A 23,749-nucleotide genomic window follows, 5' to 3' on the forward strand; every position below is an offset into this window, starting at 1 on the left:
ATCTACCCGATTCGCCGTGGAGGTCTGTCTGCAGACGCGACGCGAGTTGGTCTGTGTCGCGGCAGTCCGCGTATCGTAATTAAAAAGTGCCCCCCGGATCTAACAGGTGGAAGGGGGGGTGTCTGGCCCGCCGAAAAATACCGAACTTGCCCGAACGCGGGCGGAGAAAAAAACTCTAGCAGGAGTCTTGAAGTTGGCCACACTGGGCGACCGTAGCGAACTCTGTCGAAGCAGGTCTGAGTTGAAAACAATCGACTCGACCACGGCGTCCATATAACTCAAGGCAAAGCAGGTGCTGCTCTCTGGCGCCCTAGAGGGTAGGCAAGCGGAGAAGTTCGCGACTTGGCCGCTAGGAAGCACTTGTGATCAGTTTTGGCGCACTCGTTCTGCGAAGAGACCTTGGAAACGGTCACCGGTGTCCAGGGGGTTACGACCGGTCATTGGTCTTACTTGGAACTGAGAAGGGGGGGAGGTGGGGGTAAAATGCAACGCTGATGGGAAACTACGCCCCGTCGTGGCTACAGAGGGGCGAATATAACACTACGACGTGATGAAAAAGGCGAATCTCAGCTCGTCTCTGCGAACTGGTCGCCTGCAAGCTACAGGCTTGCCTTTGCAGTTAGGGTCACGAAGAGAAATGGTATTACAGTCTTGAGGCGTGACTGAAGGCGGGGGAAATATTAGCCAGAATGCTAGCCTAGCATGAGGCTGGGAAAGAAAATCAGCTCGCCTCTGAGAACAGAGGCTGAGGGCCTGGCCGTAAAGAAAATAAGATGAGAGAAAAAAAAAATAATATTTCCAAAATATTTTAGATTACAAAATTTTTAAATAAAACGTGCCTAAATACTTAATACACGGCACAGTACCTACGTACCTGGTTTGATGAATGGCTTAATATATTTTGTGGCCCCAGGCCAGATTTAATACGTAGTGCTTATTGAGTATATTTAATAATTTACAAATGTTCTTGCTCCAGGTAACGGTGAAGCCCACAAGCAACGAACAGTCTCTTTGACTGGTGTATTTCAAGTAAAAAATTACCAAATAAATAATAGACACATATTTAGACCTTCCGTCAGTGTTTTCCCACGTGGGGAATTTAAGTAATTTGTAAGCTATTTAGACGTTAAGTTTTACATAAATTTATTAGTGCTTTAAAGATGTGTTGCACGAGGGAGCGGTCCCTCCCTCTCCCGCAGCTCCCCTCTTGCGGCAGTCTTCACGAGTCCATTGTACATGGGGGAGGTTGGAAAGCTGCAACGTTTTACATCACTGAGATCTGCCTGCTGGTAAATCTTTTTAATCAACCGAAACCTTTGGTACTTAATTCACTATAAATACACGGACCAGTTTGCGGTGCAGTGCGCAACCTTCGCGTTAACTTCTCCTTTGCCGCACAAACCCGTCGTGGAGTTTTAAAAAGAGTTCAGGGCTGACTGATTAGGATTTCAATCTTTCTATGGTGAGACTGCCGCCAGAAGGCGTAGACGAGTAATGTGAAGTGCAACACGTATTAACAGTGTTTCCAGTGTAATTTGTAGCATACTAAGCTTAATACCTTTCCATCAGCTCGTGTGAATAAAAATCATGCCCAACCTACTTAGGAATCAACTACCTATGTGAAGAAGGGAGTGCTCAAGGGTGTGGTTAGTTACTAGGACCTTCTCCAACAGGTGCAGCCACCGAGCCTAGTGAGTCACACTGGTGCCGGCAACACACACCAACGCTTGGGTTAGATTTCGGCTAACCTGGCGTCGTCCTGGACCAATTTTATATTAAAATCATTGTAAATTACTTCCGTGTCTCTAAGTTCAACCAGGTTCTCAGTCATGGTACAGCTGGGCGGTGGAAGAAGTGACAAAATGTTTTATTGATAAAACAAAATTGTATTTGTTCCATTTCAGAACCACCATCTGAAAAAGATGTGTTTAGTGAGATTCTATAATTGACAGCAGAAATATCATCGATAGTACTCATTAAATGAAGAATTATTATTTAGACCAGCGCCTTGAATATTGATTTGATACAACTATTGTACAGCTAGATGTTGAAGTGAAAGATTCTTATCAGTGTACGTTCTGAGGGATCCTTTGTTAGAAATAACTTTCAATTGATCGGCGACTTGAATTGGTTTGTAAGTTATTGTCATGAAATTAGAAGTGAACTATTTAAAATATATAGTGGATAGTTATATCAAGAACCACTGAATTGTGAAGACTACAAGAGGATCGTAATGAATATATATACATAGTGGCCAGTCATTCCAAAGGCCACTTAAAAAACTTCGCAAACATCCGTTGTACTGTAGAAGATAAATTGAAGATTGGTGATTATTGAACTATTAATATTCGTCACATCGGGTCAGAAAACTATGACTACACAAACTACTGCTTTTTCAGAACAATCATCTAGAGAACACTTTCAAGTTGAGTCAACATTTGTAAGATAAATAGATGAATCCGTACTAATAAAGGCATTTGCATGGTTCATGATCTATAAACCAAAAGGTATGTAAAGTAATAATTCTGCTTCCTACATTATAATTCATGTTTGCTATATATTTTTGTGCACAACAACTTTATGTGCTACATTCTTAAAATACTCCTAGAGGATACCATTTTTGATAAGTCTCCCCTCATTATGTTTACTCTTCGATCTTGCCTAGTCGAAGTAATTGTGACTATTAACTCTAGAAAATTCATGTGTTGGAAATATTGTGCTATACATATACACACATGTTATGATATGGTAACACAGGTACAAAAGAAATTAGTATGCTGTTATTGATTTTTTGTAAATTTAAGTGTCATTGCAAAATATATATTTGTTTTGTTTTAATAAACTGGACCAAGTTTTTTTTTTTTAAAAAGAATTCAGTGTGTCTTTCTATGTACCCAACTGTTAAACTTGATTTAGAAAGGAATTTTAAAATTTCAAAAGACATAGTCTTCGGCACTTTTTTTACCTCGCTGTATCAACATACTTGGCATTTAGCACTGGCGCCCGTGGATATTTTTAATGAACCTAATTCATGTCTTTTGAGTTAGTTAATGAAATTAGAAATTATTATATTGAATTACTTACATGAGCTTAGAACAAGGTTTCATTAAAGTATTCAAAATAAAGTTGTTTTTTTTTTTTTTTTTTTTATGGAAAAGAAGTGACCTACAATTTACATTAGTGTATTTTAGAGTTCAATGGAAGACAATGAGATGTCAGTGGTTTGAATACTTAATTTTTCAATTTTTTAGCATTCTGCTCATGAATAACAAACAGAAAGTATAACCATGTGAGAGATGACAGCAAAGGAACAAAAGAAAGTGTGCACACTTACTTTCGACAATTTCGTGGACAACCCTTATATCAGCTACTTATGTTGGTCAGTTTATACATGTATTCAAGTTAATTTTCTCAACAAAAATTAGCTTAAGGCGCACACAAATTTTTAAGTAGGCTACGAGTTTTCTTGCAGCAGTAATGATCATATGTTGTTCTCAGCCATTAAAAAATATATTTTTTTTGTAGGTAGTGGTTTTTTCAATATTTGGATTACTAAAAATCAGAAAAATGTTTTTTTTTTTTTTTTTTTTTTTAAACTGAAAATGAACACCCTAAAACTATAGGTAGGCAAACAATTACATAAACTTTAAACTTAAAAAGTTATATAATCAATTTTTGTAACTTTTGCAGCATTATGTTTTTTTTTTTTTTTTTAAAGTTAACTGGCAATAGCAATGTATTACTGCTACAGTAGTGTCCTGCTAATCCGGACTCTACTCGTCCGACATCCAGTTAGTCCAAACAGAATTTCATCACAAAGATTTTTTTGAATCTGTTATTTCGTAGGTGAAAATTAGATCTAAGTAAACAATAGTATTAAAACTGGAATGCTATATAATAAGGTTGCAGAAAAGTTGTATTTAAATAAAATTTAAAAAACCAGATTTTTATAGTTTTACCCATTTAAACCATGTGTTACATACATTTTGAGACAAATCCAGTTTAATCCTAACTTTCGATTATCCGCCAGAGCCTGGATCAACAGGATTCCACTGAATAAGAATTTAAATTAATGTTTTACTTTGCCTAACTTCATTGTTTATTCCTGCTGTGTCATCTCTGTTTGAACTTTTGTTTTCTCATTAGTTTTTTCTGTTTTAACTTTTATGTGAAAGTCATGTTTTCTGGATTGAAAGTATTTATCTTATTTTTTGCAATTTTTTTTTGCAAAGGATTCATCTTAATTACTGTGAATGCAGCTGGGTTGTTCTGTGTTCATGTCTGCTGTTTGTTAAAACAGCTACTGACTGGCAGCGTTTCTGCTGAGTTACCAGGTCAGAATCTTTCTTTATTGTATCATCCTATGGATTTTGGGTTAGTAGTTGTGTTGTCATGTTTGTAACTTTAGTTGACTTGTGTTAGGCATAGGAAAACATCTCCCACTATCAAACAAATGTAACACATGCAAATAAATAATACAAATTATACTGAAGTGTACAAGAATTAATTCATAAAAAGGAAAACCTAATATGTATTCAGAAGGCAAGCCGGTCTAATCTGGATATAAATTCAGTTTTTATTACCAGGCAACGAGGAATAACGTATGCTGGTATGCTACATTATGTTTTGAAATACGAAAATACAATTCCAAACAGAATTCGTTCACACACAAAGGGGACAGATTTTTGTAGTTAAATTCTGTCATTAAAAAAATTTGTAAGATCAAATTATTTTATTACACAAGTTATAATTAAATCTCAACAAATAGAATTTGTGCCTTTTTTTTTATTAATCACAGTTACAACTGTAACATGTTTGTTTACACTGGTCTTAAGCCCAGCTTTTATGTCCCAGTAAATCCATCAAAAATTTTTCATCAACTGAAATAAAATTAACAGGTCTTGCCACACCTCGCTAGCAGACCACTTCCATCCCCGAGACTTGCGCACAGGAGAATCATAGCGACCAGGTACAGATCTGTAAAATAGTTTAAATGTGTATAAAAGAGAACTGGCGTTATGTACAGTCAGTTGAGACGTCGCACACGGGCGGCGGAGACTCCCCGCAGGGTCGGGCCGACAGTTCCTTCCATCCGCGCTGGGTCGGTTCAACACGTGGAAAATGAGCAAAAAGCATGGTAGAAAATTTTATTCTTCTAGCAAAATAAGTTAGAAAAAACAGCTTCAAAGATAAGTTCTTTTTTTTTTTTTTTCGGTCGGTGCTCGGTCGATCCCGAGCACTGAACGCAGGAAGGCTTCATGTGGCTTTGGCAGGATTTGGAATTGAGTTTCCGTTTGATTTCCAAGCTAGGCGACAAAATAATTACCACTTTTGTTCTGTGGACGACAGCAATGTACAGTTCCGACGCAGTTTCTTCACAGCAATCAGAGTGAAGGACTCAGGTCGCAGATGTAAGTAAAAAGGTACGTTCACAAATCACTGTCTGTTGCTAATATCTTCACGGCAACAACAACATACTGTCGCCAGAGCTGAAGTGAACAAAAGTGTGCAAGTAGGCCTGAAACAAAGCACTGGCATTGCTGCTGACAATGTTTCAACAAATATCACTAAAATAGAGGCCAATATTTTCGTAAAGTAAACATACCAAGGATATCACGACTACACCACATAAATACTTAACATTATTTCACATATATTTTGCTACAGTTTCTAGTGATTAAATTAATACTTCTTTAAGTACAAATAAAAACAAAGCATTATCAGTCAATATAAAAATTTAACACTTCCAAAACAGCATTTGATAAAAAATGAAGATTAAATATAAAAACTACATTTTTCTAATATATGTTAATATACCAACAAAATTTCATAAATTATCACAATCATTTTCCGAAGTAAATGACATCACTGGAATGTATGAATAAATTAATTATAATTAACAATCTACAAAAATTGTAACAGTTTCTAACTTTGTAAACAAAGTAATTTGTAGACTGCAGGAAGATGATATTTAGACTTAACTAGTTAAGATCACACTTTATTATTTCAGTTTTCATAAATAAATAACTGCAAGGACCCTGAAAATGGTTTGGCACACATTTTACAAAATGCCATTAAGGTTAAGAACTTTTTTAAGCTCCTCAATGAAAATGAGAAAACTACATGAAATGTTTCCACCTTTCACTTTAAATAGTATAAAAAAAAGCTGCTATTTGTGTTCGTCTGGATGTCTGTCTGTCTAAACTACACAATGGATTATGATACAGTTTATACTATCATTTCAAGAATTTCTCCCGGAAGGTTTATGTGCCTAATAGATTCATGTTAAATTTGAAGATAGTAGAGAAATCTTGATGTTTTGTAATTAAGTTGTAAAAAGATGCTATTAGAGTACTTACATGGCTTATGCTGACTTATACATCAAATTAATGAACTACAAAATTGTAGGTCTTAAAAAGGCTTACAGAAAAGTCAGTGATAGCATATGTCTATCTTTTAAGGATGACTCACAGAAACCATTTTTCTCTTTCAAAATTGGTTAAAAAAATGAGTTATTTGCGAAGCTATTTTGACGAACAAGGTATTAAACCTTATTCTATTAAATCTGTTAGTTACCTTAGGCATTTATTTAGATCAAACTGACCTTAACATCACAGCTTATGCAATTCATCAAACAGTGCATTTTAGCTTTGATACTTACCATAAACTTACTTATTAAATCTAAATGACGTTTCATTGGTAAATCACATCCTTGCAAAGTAGGTTACTGTACAAAGGTATGTGAGAGTGAGAATTGAGTTTCAGTAAGCCAATGTTAGTAATGACAATATGATGAACTGCACTTTTACAAGCTCATTTTTCGTAGGTATTATGAGTATCATCAAAGAACAAAGATAAGAAGATGATCAGATCAGAACTAACCAAATCTTGACCACTTGTGCAACACAAATAAGCAAGGCACCAATGTGCTCCACTGTAGATCTGTTGCCGACCATTTCCAGTGTCCCTGAGGCTATCCAGACCTCTAGTGGCGACTACTGCGAGAAACAAGCATGACATCGCTACCTCAGCAAGTGCAATCCACAGTTCATTTATAGATTCAAGGCACAGAACCAAGTTTTATTGAAGACTGCTGATCTGCTCTTCTTAATTTTGTAACCTTATCCTGACTACCTGAGGAGCGGCACCTTAAACTGTGAATTGTCTCCGCGGCAGTTATTGGCCAATAAACACCCCCCCCCCTCCACCCAACACTCACATGATCCTACATCAATTCTTCGTACTATTCTTCTCATTAAAAATAAAATTTAGACTTGCGATAGTCAAAGTGAAAGAAGATTATTGTGTTTTATTTAAAGAAAGGATCATAAAAATATTCACCCTCCCCTTTCTGATTCTCCCATTTTTTTAATCAACTTTTTCACCACAAAAATAAAATTCTGCTAGTTCTCATCTATATAGACCCAACATCATTGTTATTAAAATTTATTTGATATCAGTGTATATAATTATCATTAATTACCAATAATTAATTGATGAATTGAATCAGTATTGGCTGATGATTATTTTTGGAATCTGTAAAATGTGAGTCGTGAAGTAATATAGACGCCTCACTGACCACACCTGATCAAAACAAAAACTGCAGGTCAGGAGAGTAGAGAAGTGATAGAAAGCATTCTGGAAGACTAGAACAACCACTGCAGCTCGATTTGTACAGCTGGAATATCTATTTATACTGATTCATTTTCTTGCACACCAGCAAATACAATGTTAATGCCATCGTCCAAAGTTCATTCCTGCCTTCCGTTTACTATTCTGTGGGTTCATGATGACTCTTTACTACTGGCCCGTGCAAAACTTGTCACATGACTTTTGGTGTACTTGACCTGTTTTATGTTTCAGTGTTGAACATGTATCCTCGAGTTGAACACGCATCAAGGATAAAGCTTAAATCAACTGATTTCAGTTGTAGTGAAATGGTGAGTTGCCTCATCACTGAAGCACTAGTCGCCACTAGAACTAAACTACCAGGGGGTGTGACTATATACACAGCCTTAAAAGTAGCATATAAAATAATACTCGAAACACAGACCACTAGCTGAATTACTTAACAAGTGAAACTCCTGAGAAGAATTGTTTCAAAGGTTACAGTGGGCAGTTATTCTGTTAAAGTCTACATTTATTACAACCTCATACTAACTCGTCAAATTCTACTATGTTATGACCAAATTACATTCTGATTTGGCCAAAATACTTTTTCAATTTTTTTAAAGCTCTATTTACACAGCTATGGCTGCTGGAAACTGTTCGTATTTGGCACATGACAAAGAACGAGGTGCGTCTACCGCAGGTTCACGCAGGACAGAGGAACGACAAAGAGCCGATGTAACGGAAGAGGGCCGGAAGCAGACACGCTGGGCGGACGGGGTCGAGTGCCCTTCGTCACGCGTCCGAGAACAGGAACTCGCTCTCGGACAGCAGCACCTCGAGGTCGGACGGGACCGTGTGAGCGTTGGAGTCGACGTCCGGCGGCTCGGGCGCGGGAGGCGGGACGGAGGCCGTCGCGGGCGTCTCGACGGCACGGGGCTTCGCTCGAGTTCGTCTGTGGTCCCTGGAGGTGGTCAGTATCGCGGCGCGTGCCCCGCTCGCTCGGCCCGCCGGTTTCTTACGCACTTCCACGAAGTTGCGGTGATCGTTCTTGTCCGTCACCACGGCCGTCGAAGTGTTCCCCGTCTTGTCTGGCTTGCGCAGCTTGAGACTGAACTTGAACGGAGGCTTGTACACGACCTGCAGCTTGACCTTGCTGCCGTCCTTGCTCGCGGGGGCAGTCTTGCCGGACAGCAGGATGTTGCCGGCGCTGTGAGACTTGGGGATGTCCGTCTGGCCCCGGGGGGCGTGCGTGGTGACCACGGGCTTGGACAGCCCCGTGGGGGTCGACTTGGACTTGACGACGGACGCCGGCTGCTGTGAGCTCAACAGCCAGTTCTTCACCTTGCCGACGGGGTCGGTCTCTGCGGCGTCCACCGGCACCTCGCCCGGCTTGTCCGAGCCTCGCCCCTGAGCCGCGCTGTAGTCTATCACCTCCTTCTTCTGCTTCTTGACGCGCAGCTGCTGCTTCGACTTCTGCAGCTTGCGCTTGAGCGCGGTCTCGCTCGCCACCGCCGGCTTCTTGGGCGCGGCCGCACCTGCGTCGCCCACCGCCTTCTTCTTCCTCTTCCTCTTGGCCGGCTTGCTGGGGGCGGGCCCCGCGGCGCCGTCCTTGGCCTTGGCGCGCTGTCTGTGCAGGCGGTGTTTCTCGCGTGCCTCGCGCACCTTGTGCTTGAGCGGCAGCTTGGAGCGCACGGCGGCGGGGTGGACCGTCACCTGGCCACTCTCCCCATCAGGGGGCAGTCGCACCGTCTCCGTTGTCGAGCTGTGGATGATCGTGATGGACTTCAGCTTGGGGTTCGGCCGCTTCGAGAACAGCTTTGCGCTCAGCACCTGCAACACAGTCGCCGTCCTCACATTCAAACAACTGTAGTTTCCGATACTAAAAAAAAATTAATATGTGAAATAATTATTGTTTTTGAAACCTTATCTCATATTTATGTTAAGAAAATCAAGCTACTTCTTATTCCTGACACTTTTCTTGCACACATATCATTTAGGAAATAATATGGTCAGTGTGGAGCCTATATGCATGATGTAGACATGAAGCAGGCTGCTGAAAACGTCTGAAGTATAATTATAATTAAAAAAAAAGTCCTAGATATCAAAAATACATTTTCCTGAGTGTTTGAAAATTTTTTCAAACAATATTTCTGTTATTAACACTGGAATACAATAATTTTACTAGACATTAGAAGAGGATTAAAACCAGTCAATTAACCAAGAAAATAATTAATTACCACTTTGGCTTTCAATTAGTATTTCAATTAATTACTGTGACAGTACTCGGTATTCAATGCTATGTGGACAGCCAGTCAACCAGCAAGCTGCCTCCAACGGAGGTTCTCACAGTACAGAGCACTGTCTGCCCAACTAAAGCACAGTTCGAACATGTTTACTCTTGGAAACTACTATGCACTATTCTACACAAACACACTAAGCAAGTCAACTGGCTACACAGAAAGAATCAAAACGCAACAAATCCTCTGCTTGAGTACTTGCTGCCTACATTTTGAAGTACTGGAACCATATTTTTTTTTTTGGGCATAAATGAGTGCTTGTGTCAATGAGGTTGGTATTAGTGAGTTGTCACTGTACACTCTAGTTCATATTTACAATACAATATCTACATTTGCCAATTAGCTTGTGTCTAGCATGAGGGAATGCCAGCACGGCTTTCTCTCGAATAGCAGTCTCTAGCGAGGGGTTTACCACAAGTTTACATTCCCTCGCAGCTATCAGTCGTGCAGAATATGTTCGTTGAGTTTCACTTATAGTGTCTGCTAACAAGCCGGTGAAGAAAACTGCAGCTCATACTGTTGTTTTGAACTATGCTTCTCTGACATGAGTCATAAAGTACAGGCTTACATTTACACAATAACTAACACAAGTAAAATATATGACATTTGTAATCAATTTATGCACACAATAAATTACACTTAAACTAATATGTACGTAAGAGTTATTAAAGTGTTGATATCTTTCCCCTTTTTTTTGACATTTATTATTAAAAGTTAGAATATTTTATAATTATTAATGTTTTTTTTCCAGTAAAATTTAGTTGATTTATTAGCAGCCCATCTATCAAATTCTGGATAAAATTAAAGGCTTTCATGTAAAAACAGCCTGTTTGTGTCTGAGGGCGGGACTAGATCTCAGTTCCCGAAACTTTGCAACTGTGTTGTCTTAAGAGTGCCATTGTCAGTGTGTTGTCCACGGCAGATTTTTTTCTTTATTTAATGTTCTTGTTGTAACTGTCTCATCATCAGCACACTGTGTCCGTCTGTGTGACATTATTTTTCTGACTAAATCCTTTTATGGAATTTTCTGTCCTGTCTATATTTTGTAACTTTTACATGGCTGATTTTGGCTTGTTTTCTGTGTGCTTGCATATTTTATATATATATATATTTTTTGTCTATTTTTGAGGTTTCTTATGAACTACACTATAATCAACAATGGTATGTGACTAAAAAACATTAACTCAATCTACCCGATAGCAAGAACCATTCAAAGAATGTACACATGAACGTATAACAGCTGGATACTGTTGTCAAAAACAATTTGCATACAGTTAAAATACACATAGTATAATACCTTAAGGTAACTGTACCATATCACGTATTCAATTTTATTCTTTGATCCCAATGGCAAAAGATCCTGGGCATAACAATAAATTATGATCATAAGTTGAATACTAAATAATTTTTTTATATTCAACTTCAGATCAAAATTCATTGTTGTATCACTAGTTATGTGAAGGAATCTTTTGATGTATGTATTAAATTAAAACCTGAAGCACCATGTACCACAGGATCAGGGATAAACTTGGATAACCGATACAGAACAATTACTGTACCTACCTTAATACCCTAACAAGAATTCCAAAAAGAGCATAAAAATGTAAAGCTTAAAAAAAGTTGTGTGGTTATTCTGGTTTACCAATATCTGTATATGTCCTATGGTTGAGTACACACAATAAATAATGACTTACAGGAAGTCCTACACTGCAGATCTGACTACAGGCCATAAAGCACAATTTTAACAACTGTTACATCAGGTTTGGAGCCAATGTAATACAATGGGAACCTATGTTACTTGCGTTATTGATGGAGCTATGCTGGAACTTACGTTTATGTTTGAAACAAATGGGTGGTATATGCTAAAAACAAACACATTCCATTTAGTTATCCTGTACATAAGCCTAATAAAAAAATTGAGACATACAAACTAATATTATTGAGGCAATACTTTTAACTTTCCTTTTTAGCAATGGCAGTTAAAATACAATTTCATCCATCCTAGTTTGTCTAAGAATATTTTAACTCTGTATTCATCTGCATCTTCACCAGCCCTCATTAGCAACATAAAATATTGATCTCATGTTGATCATGGTTATACATAAATATTTTTTGTATTTCTATACAAAAAAAATCACTAAACAAATAAAAATAACTTCAGCATATCTCAAATAAATGTCTATGCAGTGTAAAATATTTGTCACATCGTATCAGTGAAGGGTGTAGAATTGCAGAGTGTAAGTTAACTGCAAAGGGCTATAAATAACAAACCAAAAAAGGTGACAAGAATCAAATACAACAAAAACTATCTAGATAAAATTATTTTTTAGTTGTGTATTGCTTATTAAAAAGAAAATTGATAATAACAAACATATAAGTAGTAAAATTACAAGTTTTAACTTGCATTTCAAGGTTTAAACAACTGTAATGGTAAATGTTTATTTAATCCAGTGACGACTGCAACTCACCAAAACGAATATGAGGCCGAACACGATGAACATCACGGCGTACCAGTGCTCGCTGACCCAGAGCTTGAACGACGCGATGCTCTCGTCCGACAAGAGGAGCTTGCGCAGCGTCGCCAGCGGTCCCGACGGGTCCACCTGACACACACACTGGCCACGTTACAAACACGCTCTCCCACAACACAACACAGCTAAACCGCCAACACATTTCTCGAGGGAACCAAAAATTTTGAATGAACGAATGAATAGGCACAACGTCTCACTGATGAGGTCCGTAGAGATGACAAGGGGTGACGAGATGAGGACGGAGCATGAATAGGTGGGAAAACAGGAGAATCCTGAGAAAACCACTGGCTTACAGCAATGTCTGCCACGTTTTCTCGCTTTGAGAGCACTGGGTTTCGACCCCGCCGCGGAGTCAAACACGGACACCTCTGGAGTCGAGTTTCTGACCACTTTTGCCACCATGCTCCCTGGAATATCAATGGTCCATTGTGTTCGTTGTCACCCGTCTGTCCGTCAAAAAGCCGAGAAATTCACGATGATCCGCACGCCACTCAAATCCTTTCTCATTTGGATGCTGCCAACAGATTACAGGCCTTAAAAAATGGTGACAATTTCTATTGTTTGTAGATAAGATTGATGATCATGAAGCTTAAAATTTATAAATCATTGAACTCAAATTTTTTTGGCCTTGATATCTAGTAATATAATTTCAGTTTTACCACACGTGATTAATTACACTCCTATCTCTCTGTCAATTTTTGTTATCAAACATCAAACTTTAAAATATGTTCAAATTATTGTTAAAAACATTTAATGGAAGCAGCTAAACAAATAAACTGCTAAACCTTTTAAGATAGTAAATGTTGTCGGCAATACCTCGCTAATATTTTGGAGGTTAAAATTTCATTTATAAAAGTTAATGCCATGAATGCTTTTGACGGATGGATAAAAAATTGGCAGAAGCAACATATCATTGTGATATAGCTTTAAACTTATAAAACAGAAAAAAATAAAATTGTTAAAACATTCAAAATACATCACTCTTATGGGTTAAGTTCAAATGGTTTACATATATTAAGCAGGAAAACTTCTTAAGTGAGAACTTCTTATGAGGATTTTGCTGTCGTGAAACACTCCTGCAAGCAAGAGCAGTCTCCGAGGTGGTGGGTGGGAGGGCGCTAGAGTGTCTGATGACTCGCACACCATGTAGTCGCTCTTTTTGGCAAGTACACAGATAAAGCATTATGCCTGTTTCAGGGCGAGAGCAAAGTCAGACACTGCCGTTTGTTTATGTACACATCAGCCGTTCTGCACAGGCAGGATGCTACGCATTTACAAGTGAAGTAAGGGGAAACGTCTTTAATACAGAAAGTTAGGAACCACGGACATGTCGGATTAGCGATTTTTCCAGATTATTGAGGTCAATATATATTTAACGGGAATACCAAATAAAAATTTATATACAGTGCAATATACATAAGTTGTCATAAGAAACAAAAATGCAGATGAGTGTTGGTCTTAATTCAAAAAAATAATTTAGATAAAGTAAACCACTAGAAAATTGGAAAGACTGCCCTGGAATGAAAAATGACGCTAACACTCAACTCTGACTGAACTAAAACACCACAGCATAGTGATGTGACCTGGCAGCCGAGAGCAACAGCTGGAACTGCAGGACACGCCCAGTCGTACAAGGCCTGACTGAGCACCTTGCTGTGTGACAGTCTTACCAAGTTAATCGAAACTGGCCATGACATAAAACTGTGGCTTCACTTTGTTCAGGAGGTTAACGCTCCGTCTGTGTACTCCACTGATCCCTGCAGCAGGTATGCGAGGGGGAAGCCCGAGGTACCCACTGCCCCAGGTGATGTCCCGCCCAGTGCTCGCCCGGCACGGCCACACGGCACCGCGCAGCACCGGGCGTCGAGCCGGCGACCACCGCTCTCCGGGCGGGAATCCTGTGCCACGTACCTCGCGACACTTCTGGAAGACGTCGCAGTAGCCGTTGTAGTTGTTGCAGGGCGTCCCGGGCTTGGAGAACATGTCCGGGATGTCGAAGGGGGCAGCGTTCCAGGCGAACGAGGACCTGCAGACATGGTCACGTGCATTACAGCGCATGACGAGGGTCCGGGTGCAAATACATCACATCGCTGCACGTGCAAGAGTTGAGAACTTTAGACATGAAAAGATGTACGACAGTGCGATAAGAAATGAAGACTGAAAGACGTGGGGTGAGGCTAGAAGTGAAGACATAAAGAGAACGAGATAGAGCGAGAGAAAGGTAGGAAGGGCTGTGGGAGAAATAACATTAGAAGGTGGACATTGTCTAAAAGCTTCTGAAAGTAGCAAACAATAACTGTATGTAAATAAATACAGGTATGTAGTTCACAAGTACAAATGCTCTCCCATTATTTGGAAAGGATATGTTGAATAATTATCACAAGTAGGTACTAATACTTAAAAAAATAACATTTGCACATATATTTTTCTGCATTTTTAATTTTAAGTAAAACTACATGATATAAAAGAAGATTTATTTATACGCCAATGCATTCTTATTAAGTATGAAAGACAAAACTTAGGATTTGGCATGAAATCTCACAAAAACAGAATTAAAAAAAAAAAGGTAATTATTGTGAAATATTGAGATAAATATCATAGAAGAAAACAATCAAGGAGAAAATCAAGAAAGCAAAAAGAAAAGTATAAAATGAACAACTATCAACGAGAAAGCCATGTTCAATTATATATTATGATTAACAGTGTAATCTAGGTTGGCTTCCTGTGTTTATGTGAGTTCATGTCAAATCTTCACATCCCTGTAGCGCTCGGGAAAGACGCGAAACACTTAACGCATTGCATAATTGTTCACTGCAGGGCTTGTACCCAGCTAGCAGCGTTAATGTGTTCCAGGGCCAGTTTGATGTAAGCTCCGATCAAGCCACTTACGTACTTTGCTTTGAGAGAGCACGCTACAAACTGAGCGTTCGTAGAATGACTTCAGGCAAGCTTGCTTGTCCTGAGCTAGAGAAACAAACTTTTTCTAGCTTGAATTAATCTTAAAATTTATTCTTGTGAAATTATTGTAGCATTAAACACAGTACAACCACCCCTCCCCCTCCACCGTAGTCCCGAATAACGCTCGTACGGGATAACACTGTTTGGCGAGGACTCGTGAAGCGGAGGCGAGGCAGCCAAGTGGCCGGGCGGCGCGACTCACATGCACGGCTGTCCCTCGCCGGGCAGCTTGCAGCACAGCTCGCACGCCTTCGTCTTGGAGTCCTCAGGCGCCGGGATGCACTGGCACGACTCCAGCCCGTACGCCAGGCAGATGGAGCCCGTGCACTCCTGCAACACGGCAGCACGTCACCTCCGCCCCATGTCACGTGTTCATGGTGCTCCCTTACACAGTTCCAGCACACCTTCACGCCATGCTCTGATACATCATTAACATAAATTAGAAAATTAAAATTCATGTGTAAAGTGTTTGCTTAGTCATATTCCTGGAATAAACACATCTACCAATGCCACAAACGTAGGGTGTGCATCTCACAGCTGCTGGCAAAATTCGTATCACTTCTTAAAATATCAAACCCACCTTGAAAGCTAACACTTGCATTATACGAATATGTGTTTAAAAAAAACTATGCACTATCATCAGTACTGCGACTAGGGTTGGGTAGTCCTGAACGCACGCTGCGACTGGCTCACCCCCATGAAGCAGACGAACTCCTGGTTGCACACCGTCTTGTTGGGCTTGTTGACGGAGGGCGGGCACTGCGGGCCGCGCCCGTCGCAGAAGCTCGCATCTCGGCAGCCGTTGTCGTCGCGGCACTTGTCGCCGAACCTCAGCTGGCACTCGGCCGTGCAGCACGGACCCTGCGCGACACAACACGCCATTGACGGTACCATATTTATAGTAGCAACCATCTGCTTATGTTTGCGATACGGTACCTTTAAGTTTAATACAACTTTATTTATCAAGATGAAACTTCTATATAATTCAATTTAAAAAAAAAAAAACATTTCACTGTTTAACCCCACCATTGTCAATCAATACTCTATTTACAACATCAGACTATGAAAAACTCAAATAAAAAAAATAAAATAATAATAATGGTTCATTATTGTTACCAATTTGCAGAGCAACAAAGAAAAATCAGTACCGCACCAAACATGAAGTGGTCTCCAATGACACAGCATTATTTTTTTAAAATAAATAAATAAATAATAAATAAAAAAAAGGGCTACATGTACTTATGTACGCGTGTTAGAAGTTATACCTATTGGCATGAAAAAAACTAACTTCAATTATTGATGCAATTAATTAATAGAAATAAAATATTAAAAGAACTGGACTGATATTATAAATATGGTAGGTAAAGTATAAATTCAATCAATTTAAATTAAATTTAAATAAATACTGAGTATTCAAAATTAATATAAACATTAGTATAAAATTAATTATTTAATTTAGTAAAATAATCTAGATAAATTTTAATTAACAATGAAAATCAATAAATATCTGACTGTTTGTTCTAAATTATTAATTTTAAATAATAATGTAATAATTTATAATTAAGTACTAGCTGAAGTACCTGGCATTGTCTGGGCTAAACACCCCTTGGAGCTGATTTTCAGAAAACCCCGTTCTCAGGTTGATGGCTATTTAATACAAGTAACATCACTGGATAGTTTGAAGTCTGTAGGACATATACTAGAAAGATGGGAAATTTTTGATCTCTAGCAACCCCGCAACCTGCGTTGGTAGATTACTAAGATCTGAAAGTGAGTAAAGAATTAAAATGTAAAAGACATCACCAGGAGATGCAGAAGGTAAAGACAATGTAATCTTTGCTCCAAAATTCAAATCTTTAGGGTCACCGGTAAAAGGGGTGCAGTCAATGACGGTCCTATTTTATAATTACTAAAGATTATTTTAAAAACATATTCACTCCTTCTTTAACCCTTAGGGGTTGAATTTCACAAAATAGTAAAATTGTAGTAGTACGTATGCTTATGCTTTATTAGATTCAGAGATATAATTAATTATATTGAAACCATATTTACCCATTTTTCACCCCTTAATGGTTGAATTACACAAAAAAAGAAAACTATTGGTTGGTAGCTTTTGTGTGCTTATTCTTGGTATCCTAACATTTTTTTTATGCTTAATTAGATTCTGAGATATAATTAATGAACTAAAAACAGTATTTCCCCTTTAGAGGTTGAATTTCACAAAATTGTTGTTAGCAGTTGTTTATTATCGGTACCCAATATCTTTAATTATACTTGATTAGATTTGGAGATATAATAAATTATATTGAAATCATATTTAATGCTTTTCGAACTTTTAGGGTTGAATTTCACAAAATGGTAAAATTGTTGTTGGTAGATTTCGTATGCTTAATCTTGGTACCTAATATATATTCTTATGCTTGATTAGCTTCGGAGATATCATTGTTTTTCTAAAACAATATTTACCTTTTGTTAACCTCTTTAGGGGTTGAATTTCACAAAATGGTACAATTGTGGTTGGTAGTATTTCTGTGTTTATAATTGGTACCCAATATAATTTCTTATACTTGTTTAGATTCAGTGATATAATTAATTACATTAAATAAAACCATTTTTACCCCTTAGGGGTTGCAATAAGGAAAATATATAAATTGTGGTTGGTAGCTTTCGTATGCTTATTCTTGGGTACCCAATCTTATACTTGATTAGATTCGGAGATAAAATTAATTATCTCAAAAACTTTACGACCCCTTTTCACCCCCCTTAGGAGATAATTTTTTAAAAATCCTTTCTTAGTGCTCACATATGTTATATAAAGAACTCCTGTGGAAAATTACATGGTTCTACGTTTAAGCTGTGTTGTCAGTCAGTAGTATTAAGAATTTTGTTAAGTAGATAATGCAAATAAATTATACATATGGGAACATAACCTATCTTATACAAATACACTTGATTACACAATTTATATCACTAATATTAAAAATAAATAACGGTTTTCAATTATATGGACCAGTATTCAATATAAATCACTAAAGTATAAGTTTAAAAGCACATGCACATAATTTTTATTTATATGTAGCCTTTTATACATCCTGTGAAAATTTTGCTGCATGGTGCATGCGCATTGTAAAAATTCACTCATAATTTTTTTCATAACGCGCCTAAAGAAGTGTAACTTCAAAAAGCTCAGAGCAGTGAAACCATTTAAAGTTTCTGTATGTAGAAAGTGCTACAGGATCACCATGGTGCTGGTGCAAGATGGGGGGGGGGGGGGGAGAAGGAATTGAGGGGGGGAGAAAGAATTTGGGGGGGAGAAGGAATTGGGGGGGGGAAGAAGGAATTGGGGGGGAGAAGGAATTGGGGGGAGAAGGAATTGGGGGGGGGAAAGGAATTGGGGGCGGGGGAAGGGATACATTGTCCCCTCGAGCACAAAGTTTTGGAAACATTTGTGATATTTCGGTGAAGGCGGTGAGTTAGTTTCGGTGATGCAGGGTGAGCTGTCGCAACGCCTGGAACAGCAAGCTAATTAGGAAGTGGCTCATGTTGAGAATGGAATCATAACAGTCAAAACCCCTTGTTTTGATGTAAGTTTTTTTAAATACACAGATTCCAATCTTATTAATTTTTTCTTTATTTCAAACCTACGAAAAAATTATCTGTATTCTTAAACTTAAGGATCTCTTGGTAGAGTTACATTCAGCCACTGTTGGTAATCAATCAATCAATCCCAGTACTTTACTGGCTTATATTTCATTCAAAGTCATAGTCAGGTGTCTGATTAAATTTCACTGTTGTCAATGTCATTCAATATTGGTCGGTAATCATGGATGAACACACGTTGTGACTCCTGGTTTATAATTTTTTGATGTTAGTATCATACCTTAAAAGGTAAGACAATCTAGAATATACTATGATATTGAAAAAAAAAATTAATAAATAATGATACGAAATATAATAAGCTTTTGAATATACGACAATGTTGAATGTAAGGTGAACTAGAACAACACAAAATGCAATGATCTCGAAAATAATACATACTTTAAATACAGAAAAATGTAAATAATCCTATTTTATATCCAACTTATTAAGAATATATTTTATGTTTTTGAGTGCTCGAACTGAAATTTTTCAGGTTTTTTTTTTCCAGATTTACAAGTTAACAATTCTTTGTAAGCTTTATAATTGTTCCAATGACGTTGTCATGAACACAGTTTGAATGGCAACAATGATGGAAGGGAGGAGGCCCGACCTGCGAGGGACTGCAGACGCTGTTGGGGGTGAGGCGGCAGGGCGGCTCGTCGGGGGCCGCGTGCTTCCTCTGGGGGTAGCAGCAGGAGTCGCGGCAGTCCTCCTCCCAGCCACAGTCGCACTCCTCCCCCGGCTCCACCACGCCGTTGCCACACAGCGACGCCTGCGGCTCTGCAACCACGCTGTCGCTTACTTGCCGTGCCGACGCTAACATCTTTCACCGTAATTACTTTTAATAATTATTTTTTATTTCACTGATTGCTGAGTTTTCTATTGACAGTATTTATTATTAAAGTTGCAGTCATTCTAACTAATAATAATAATAATAATAATAATAATAATAATAATAATAATAATAATTCAATGCTAAATACTATCTATTTTTCCAGGAGATATTATTGGCCTGCGACTATCAGTAACAAGTCATTCTATTAAATTATGTGCTGTACGCTTAACAGAGCCAATCAAATTATATAAAAAAAATTGTTGACTCTTGTTTGTCAATATTTAATTCAATAATACTAGTGTGGGTTTTTATTGGAGTATGTTGTTTCCAAGGATATTTTTCTACACGTGTCTGTCTACCTGCATTGCAGGAATGTTGGCTAGGTCTGCGAGATAGGCAGGGGTGAAAAGGACAACCTTTACTTTCACAATCAATTGTAATTGAACGAAATTCATATACAACTGGACTCATTTTGAGTGTATTTAAATCTCAGGATAGGTATACATTTTTACGAATGAATTTGAATAGACTATATGTATAAGCCTACCAACTCAAAGCATGACATATTTTGTGCAATATTCAGTGTGAAAAATGAATTACGTTATAGGGAAACTATGTAATAGTACTTATCACAAAACAGAATTAACAAATACATATAAAATATCTACACATCGAAAATTTCCATTATTATCATGTACAGTACCTAGATAAAATGTAAAGCAACAAAAAATTGCAAATATAATATTAATTATTAGTTAATTTTTAAGAAACTGTTTGACATTGCCAATCACAGAAACAAATAAATATTCTTAGACTTTAAATTGTAGTTCAATTACAAGTTATTTCTCACGAACACACAAATATTAAATGCTGGAATGGTACTCATTGCTTATGAGATTATATAATAATAATGTTTTTGTTTTCTTTGGGATTAAATTAAATTTCAATAAAATAACCTACAACTTGGTGATAGGCCTACCTACTACAGTATATCATTGCATATTTTTATCTTAATTTACATCACATAATATAACGAAGTGAATAAGTTATTGCAGGTTTTAAATGTAGCTAGGTAACTTAAAGTGATCCACAATATTTTACAAAATTTAAATGAAGCTAACCTAACTTAACCAAACATCTAAACCATTTTAAAGTATCACAGAAACCCGACAGAGCCTCCATTTTCTACAAATCAAAGTTAAGAAAAACAACAAACTCTCAAATCTCTAGCGGAATCGCGATTCCGTGGAATAATTCCGACCTTTGTGAAGTAATCCAATACATAATTCCGGTAGCGAGTGTTCAAAAATAAGGTTTAGCAAATTTCTATTGAATTTCAGTCATTCCTCTAGTAGAATTATTCCAACAGTGTTAAGAATAGGGCCATGATCACTGAATCCCCAATGCCTACAATAATTCGGTGCTAGTTTTTTTTACGATACAAACTGCCAAGTTCAGCTGGATGTTAGATATTAATTACGGACGCACGACCCCTCTGGCCGTGGAAGCCAGAAGGAAGCAGCGTCAGGAGGCGGTACCTGTGAAACAGCCCTTGGTGCTGCGCGCCTTCACGTTCAGCACGGGGTTGATGCTGTTCAAGCTGCACTGGGAGAACTTGTTGTTGTTCTTCTTGTCCCCGGACGTGGCCCGCGCGAACATGATGAAGTTGCCGTCCTCGCCCCCGGGCGTGCACTGCTCGGGGTCGTGCTGCGACACGGCACCACAAGCCACACGTCACGTCATGTCTCCTCGCGGCAGTCCGCTTCATCACTCTGCGGTGCCATTCCTGCCTTCGTACCAACGGGCATGATCGTGTCATGAGCACGCACCAGTGTTCAAGTTTCCAGTCGATTAACCTTAGGAAATTTAATGAGTAATTTTAACTTAATCAAGAAATTAGTAACATTTTTTTTTTTGCATCTGAAAATTATCGAAATTTGAAATGCCAGTTTTATTCATTTCTAATTTTGATTAGGCTCAACGTCCCACCAGCAGAGATGGGACACAATGCAGACGGCGAGAGCCAAGTGGTCCACCGTGACCATGCCTGCCTTGCCTGGAGACATTTCGGGGAACCACAGGAAACCAACGTCAGGGACCAGAACCTGTGTTGTCTGGAACTCAAGTCCAGTGCCTTACAACTGCGTCATTCTGACTCATGTAATCATAACATGTAAACATACGCATGTATCATTACCAGAGCGAGCTGCCGTGACGGGCGTGCGGGACTCACCGGCGAGCCGAAGTTGTGTCCTATCTCGTGGGCGAGCGTGACGTGGGACACGGCCGGCGGGACGTGCTTGCCGTAGTTGAGCAGCGTCACGATGCCCGTGTTCAGGCTCTTCATGCTCCCGCGGTAGTGCTGCCAACACGACACCCCTCGCATCGACCTCGCCACTTCTCCCTCGAGGGAAACCCAGTCAGTCAATAGCCTATGCTGTTACTGTTCAGTATACCCTCGCCAGCGCATTCACATTGGTGCTCAGAGATTGCCTTAGCATTTCAATGCCCTCTGCATTGAAAATACTTAAAATAAAACATATACGTACTTATTTATTTACTTCAATATCATTTCTTCTGTTAATACTTTATAATTTGAATATTTTGAAATTATATTTTTATTGTTATTTTTTATGATACATATCACTTTATTTATATTTTTATGCATTTTATGATTCCAGATTCAAAACTATAAAAGATGGTATCCCCATCACCTCTGGTACGACAGTACGACATATTTCTCGGGACAATTCCTCCAAAAAAATGTTTGAACTTTGAAAGTTATTTCATCTGATGGGCCATGCCCAACCCCAGTACGGCTACAGGTACTTCAAACTAGAAGAGCAATAAAAGAGCAAAAAAATTTATTAGATTAAAATTCAAAAAGATGATACACTCCAAAAACAAATGTTTCACTATTTCACTGATTAACAATTTTTGTTACGAAGGTTGCCTTTTGAAATTCTAATTTAAAAGGAGTTACAGCATACATCCTCAGTATGGTCCCCAGATGTGGATACAGTTGAAGGCGGTACCTATAGCTGCCACATCGTCAGCCAGCAGCCACTTGCCGGTCAAATGGGCAAGTGGTGTGCTACTTCTCTACAGGATACACTCTTATTTCCCAATGTTAACTATAGTTTTGTTTCTACACACTCAATTAGAAAGTCGAGACTGGTGAAGCCCTCACCCCGTTCTTCTCGCAAACGCCGCCGGCATTCTTCAGATCTCCAGTCCACGCCAGCCCCAAGGTACCCATCTCGAAGTCCCGGTACGTGAACATATAGGCCAGGCAGAACGCATCGTAGTCTTCCTCTGCAAGTTGCACAGTGCTTTCGTTATTTAACCCACCAACATCAAGTTCAAAGAAATAAATTTAAAAAAATTATTATTAAAAAAGAACAATAATTTTTTTATTTACAATTTGTATCATGCACACCAACAGTCGAAAAACAATTTTGGGTGTGCATGACATAAAAACAATCAACTAATACATACATATGTAGACAATACAAAACACAAAAAAATAAGGGCAAACACAATGGACAATGGACAAGTATACACATCAAAACCCTTCTACAATTATTGATTAAAAATAACATAAAAATTTACTATACCTACTTACATAACCCCTGAACATATGTAAGATTATATATAGTAATGGTTTACATGCTTGATATGAAACAATTTGGTCTCTTAAAAATTATTTTATAATTGGTTGTGAATTACTAAAAATATCTGGAATAGCAAACAAATTACTTATGAATATATAATTTGATATAATAATAAATTTGTAAAATATGTTTGTTATATCCTAAGCAATGAGTAAAGAACGACATTATTCTGATGTAAGTGAATTGTCATGACTTATTTCAAAT

General features: G+C 38.2%; 1 protein-coding gene across 1 annotated transcript in view; it reads right to left on the reverse strand.

Annotated features, from left to right (window-relative positions):
* Nucleotides 1-5,133: 5,133 nt before the first annotated feature.
* The window catches only part of LOC134528432 (disintegrin and metalloproteinase domain-containing protein 10), an 89,471-nt gene continuing 70,855 nt past the window's right edge, over nt 5,134-23,749 (reverse strand). Inside the window, exons 6-14 of the mRNA XM_063362040.1 lie at nt 23,062-23,186; nt 22,105-22,233; nt 21,410-21,578; nt 19,647-19,816; nt 16,091-16,258; nt 15,600-15,727; nt 14,351-14,465; nt 12,377-12,511; nt 5,134-9,441 (exon numbers count right to left, since the gene is read on the reverse strand). Coding sequence (XP_063218110.1) covers nt 8,404-9,441; nt 12,377-12,511; nt 14,351-14,465; nt 15,600-15,727; nt 16,091-16,258; nt 19,647-19,816; nt 21,410-21,578; nt 22,105-22,233; nt 23,062-23,186 — 2,177 coding nt within the window. The 3' untranslated portion in view covers nt 5,134-8,403. The remainder of the gene's footprint in view (nt 9,442-12,376; nt 12,512-14,350; nt 14,466-15,599; nt 15,728-16,090; nt 16,259-19,646; nt 19,817-21,409; nt 21,579-22,104; nt 22,234-23,061; nt 23,187-23,749) is intronic.

Source organism: Bacillus rossius, chromosome 1 (assembly GCF_032445375.1).
Source record: "Bacillus rossius redtenbacheri isolate Brsri chromosome 1, Brsri_v3, whole genome shotgun sequence".
NCBI classification, from domain to species: domain Eukaryota; kingdom Metazoa; phylum Arthropoda; class Insecta; order Phasmatodea; family Bacillidae; genus Bacillus; species Bacillus rossius.